General features: G+C 45.9%; 1 protein-coding gene across 1 annotated transcript; it reads left to right on the top strand.

The window, feature by feature from the left end:
* Positions 1 to 1,259: 1,259 nt before the first annotated feature.
* O0I10_013126 (uncharacterized protein) lies at positions 1,260 to 5,043 on the top strand (the record flags this gene model as incomplete). The annotated part of the gene is made up of 4 exons (XM_058492959.1): positions 1,260 to 2,019; positions 2,208 to 2,926; positions 2,978 to 3,747; positions 3,789 to 5,043. The coding sequence occupies 4 exons, from the start codon at positions 1,260 to 1,262 to the stop codon at positions 5,041 to 5,043; spliced, it is 3,504 nt and encodes a 1,167-aa protein (XP_058336275.1).
* Between the last annotated feature and the right edge of the window lie 110 nt (positions 5,044 to 5,153).

The raw sequence follows: 5,153 nt of genomic DNA, 5'->3' as shown, positions 1-5,153 counted from the left end.
GTCTGAGATGTGATAATGACCGATCTTAATCACTGGTTCACCACAATGTGCGAGATGTAGATCATTTGGTTGGTTTCTGGATTGAAAAGGGGGAATAGTAACTTGAAGGTCGGAAAGCGAGATTGGATCATTTACACAATCGTGTGTATCGAAGATGTCTTTGTCTATTGTGACATGATGCATTCGTTTAAGATTCCTAGTTCACATGATGATAGACGAAAGGTAGCCGCAATCCTGGAAGGCTTGTATTGCAAAGACAATAAATTCAGAGTGAGGGGTGCCCAACATATGTAGTACTTGTTATATAATAAGCTTGGTCCATTGTAAGGTTATTTCATTATGTTCAAGGAAGAGTGAGCTATGATACAATGTGGCAAGAGTACATGGACATACCACGTTTACCTACGACAAGTTTCAGCTAACACTATCTTATGCAACCTTATGTAATAACGTACCATTCCATCGGGCTATCATAGGCGGACCTTACTATAGACACATCGTGGATACAGGTACTTCATGCATCTCTCCACCAATAGGATCACCCTTCAACATGCCCCTTGGCTTCGTGAGACCAACAAGCCCTTCTGCATCTTTGGCTCCCTCAGGGTCTAGCTACTGGACATTGAACAAAGACCACCTTTCATATAGCATCATTCATACAACATATGTAAAACATAAAGGTACTTGTATCTCTAAACTTTACAATGAAACGTGGGGTCTTTAATAGGACAAAGCTGCTCGGCGGGGCCAAAGCGATCTTGTGTCAAAGTATGAAGTTCATCGTGGCCAATCCCAGATTTGCCCAATGTCGCCACCAGCCAAAAAATATTTTCGTCGTCGTCGAAAAAAAATTCAAGAGGTCGATCCACTTTGGCTGGTGGCGACATTGGGTGGATCTGGGATTGGCCACGATGAACTTCATACTTTGACACGAGGTGCGTTTCACCCCGCCGAGCACTCTGTTCTATTAAAGATCCCACACTTCATTGTAAAATCATGAGATATGACTGTCTTTAGGTTTTCACTATGCTGCATGCATGATGCTATATGGAAGGTGGTCTTTGTTCATTGTCAGTCAAAGTCTCTCCTGACAATGGAGCAAGTCCATCGGTGTCAAACCTGACACATGAATGCTGTGATCTAATTTCTCCGCTTTATTGAGCGAGTGCAGCTAGAAAATTTGGATACAATAAAAAGTCTAATCTATAAGTCTAAATGTTCTTTGATCTTTTTCTTCGCTCGCTGGTCAAAACCGCACAATGGATCAACCCTCGCACAATTCACCACCTCCCAATCCTATGTCGGAAGATGGCTCTCAACATGCATCTCCCTCTACATTGGATATACAAGCGATGGCTCAACAACTCCAACAGCAGCAAATCCTATTGCAACAGCTCCTTCAACAACAACAGCATCAACAGCAATCGACAGGGTTATCCTCTTCGGTACCTGGTTCTCAACTTCATGACTTGCCTTCACGTCCATCCTATGAATGGCAACCTGATGAACACTTGACGGCTCGTATGCCAACCTTGTCGCTCCCACTGTTTGATAGCACACTATCAAATGACGAGAAACAAGTCATTTTTGATCGATATCCGCCAGTATCTCGACTACGGTATGCTCCACCTGAGACATTACCAATCGCAGACCAACGCTTTAATAAGTCGCAGAAACTACAAGACCAGACTCTACGACAAATTCAGTATGGCTTGTCGGGTGTCTTACGTCCTCTTGATGTCCTTGGTTATGTCTTACACCAATCTTTGCCACAAGACCAATTGGATCGTGTCTTTGCCATCCTTCATGATTTGAGACTTTTGGTGCTGCACAATTGCGGTATGGTCAATTCCGCTCGTAATCAACTGGCTTTGCGGGTGGTGAATCCTGAGTACAAGATGCCATCAACAGACAAGACATATACAATGGATCTCACTACTTTCAAAGATACGTTGTCCCACCATAATGCCTTGCAGAAGGCTATCAAGGAAGCCAATCCTCGTGGTGGCACGCGTTATGGTAACTCGTTTTTTCGAGCTGGCCCGTCTCGAAATGCCGATGGCGGGCATCACAGTTCCGGCTCCCGTTATTTTCAACAACAACAACCACGACGTCCCAACAACAACAACCATCGAAGAGGAAACAGCAACAACCCCTTCAGAAACAATGCACAGACCACTCAACACAGCACCAACAACTCCCAGTAGGAGGTCGTCTTCACCATTTCCATCGAGCCTGGTTACGTTTAACCAACAGCAACTGGGTTCATTCAGTGATCAAAGACGGTTTCAAAATTCATTTTGCTCGCCAACCTCCTACATCAATGCACCATCCTTACACACAACCACCTTCACAAGAACAGAGGAAATTGCTTCGTCAAGAAATTGCGGATCTTCTTCTCAAGAAAGCCATCGAACCAGTGACAAGTCCATCACCAGGTTTTGGAAGCACAATGTTTGTTATCCCCAAACGCAATGGCGGCTTTCGTCCCGTGTTCAACCTGCGCAAACTGAATCAATTTATCAATGCTCCTCATTTCAAGATGGAAACCTTACAACATGTCGTCAAGCTCTTACAACCAGGAGATTTCCTCACTTCGGTGGATTTACAAGACGCTTTTCTCCATATATTGGTCCATCGCACATCAAGAAAATATCTACGCTTCCGGTGGCAAAATCAGCTCTTTCAGTTCAAGACTACCCCTTTTGGCCTTTCCGTGGTTCCTTGGCTCTTCACTCGTTTGACTCAACCAATCCTCAAGTGGGCTCGTTCACAAGGCATAAGGGTATCGGCATACTTGGACGATTGGCTAATCATGGCACGTACGGAGGAAGAAGCTCGAGATCACACCAATCAAATGATCTCTCTTCTTCAACATTTGGGCTGGTTGGTGAACTTCAAAAAGTCTCACCTCCAGCCCACCCAGGTAATAGAACATTTGGGTTACATGCTGGACACACACTCAATGACTATAAAGTTGCCAGGCACCAAACTTCGAGATCTCAGGCGGTCGATCAAACAGATCTTGATGCATCCTTCTCAGTCTGCTCGCAAGATTCACAGCCTGACAATGCGGATCAAGGCAGCAACCATGGCAATCTTTCCAGCAGCAATGTACACACAAGGATTGATGAGGTTCAAGAATCATTATGTACGCCATCCGCAAGACTGGGATCAAGTGCGACCTCTTCCTCAAGAATGCATAGACGAATTGACATGGTGGAATCTCAACCTAGAGAAGTGGAACGGACGATCAATCATGAAGCCAACACCATCATCACGGGTTTTTGTGGACGCCAGCAATCTGGGATGGGGAGGTGTAGTACAAGGTCAAGTGGTGCAGGGCACTTGGACACAAGCGGAAGCACAACAATCGATCAATTGGAGGGAATTGAAAGCTGTACAACTCACTCTTCAATCGTTTCCCACACTGTGCCACACCTCCATTCTCATCCGATCCGACAACACAACAGCAGTGTCATACATCAACAAACAAGGAGGCACTCGTTCGGAAACCTTGAGCAAATTGGCCACAACGATTTGGGAAATGTGCCTTCAGCGTCATCTCCATCTACAAGCACAACATATCCCAGGGATCCTCAACTCAATCGCCGATCAAGCTTCTCGACAAATATTTGCCAAGAATCAGTGGCAACTGCTGCCAGCAACCTTCCATCAACTTCAACAAGCATGGGGTGTACACGACGTCGATCTCTTTGCGGACCGCACCACAGCATTACTTCCGAAGTATGTGGCGTGGAAAACAGACCCATTAGCATTGGCAACAGACGCCTTCACGTTGACATGGAATCGGTTCAAGAGACCACTCATTCACCCACCTTGGAATCTGATTCTCCCAGCATTGCAGAAGGTCAAGAGAGAGAAAGTCACGGCCACAGTCATAGTACCTTGGTGGCAGAGTGCGATATGGTACCCACTTCTCAAGCAGATGGCAACACGTCCTCCAATCATTCTCAATCCGAAAATACACACTCGTGTCACATCATCTCTTACCCCCAATCCATGGACAAACCCACGTTGGAAGCTTTCCGTGTGGAGTGTCTCAGGCGCAAGTTTCGCTTTCTAGAATATCATGACAACACGGTGAATCACCTTTTGGCAACCAACCGGTCCCTGAATGCTCGCTCTTACCGCAAGTTTCAGCTTGAGTTTCTCAGTTGGTGTATCACACAGCAAGTGGATCCAAACCATTTCACCATGGCAACACTCATCAATTTTCTCTCCACCATGCGCTCTCGTTACTCAGTGAATTCATTACCGCTTATGCGTACAGCCATTATCCATTTTCATGTTCAACCATCACTTTTTCAACATGATTCTCAACTCGAACAACTATTCAACATATGGCGTGAAGAAGCACCACCGGTTCCAATCGAACGTCCCCCTGTTGATTTGACTCCTTCTTTTGCATTTTGTCGCACGATTGAATCTTCGGCTCATTCATCTTTATACAATTTGGCTCACAAGACGGTTTTCCTGCTTGCTATCACGGGTTTCCTTAGACCATCGGATCTACATCGTATCAACCTCCAAGATTCCTTTGTTGATGGCTCTCGTTGTTTACATCTTTCTGTGGTGGCACCCAAGGAGAAACGGAATGGTCGTCGTATTGTTAAGGTGGTGCGCATCAAGCCATATCCTCAAGATGCTACTTTGTGTCCGGTGACAGCATTTGAGGCTCTACGGGATCATCCTAATACGGTTCATCGTCCTCCTGGTGCACTATTTATTAGTACCACCAACGCTCGTGTGGCGGCTTCTTGTGATACCATATCTCGTTGGTTACGCAATGTGGTGTCACGTTCCATCAATTCATCATCGTCGGCTTCAAGACGACCTGCTATGCGTTCTGTGGCTTCGGATTTGGCGCTCCAACATGGCATTCCCCTTGATGATGTAATCACTCACGGCAATTGGGCTTCCTCCATGATGTTTGATAATCACTATCGGCGTTCTCGTCATATTTCCTCTGATATCACATCTTCGGTGTTACCTGGTTCCTCTTCATCGTCTTCGGCTTGATCCTGGTTCACGGTTTTTCTCTGGAGCTGCATTCATGTGTCAGGTTTGACACCGATGGACTTGCTCCATTGTCAGGTAGGTGGACCCTGGCAGAGCAAAAGATGCAGAGG

This window comes from Lichtheimia ornata, assembly GCF_029851405.1.
Source record: "Lichtheimia ornata isolate CBS 291.66 chromosome Unknown scaffold00257, whole genome shotgun sequence".
NCBI lineage: Eukaryota > Fungi > Mucoromycota > Mucoromycetes > Mucorales > Lichtheimiaceae > Lichtheimia > Lichtheimia ornata.
The sequence above is the reverse complement of the archived record's forward strand: the minus strand, read 5'-3'. Positions and strand labels throughout refer to the sequence as shown.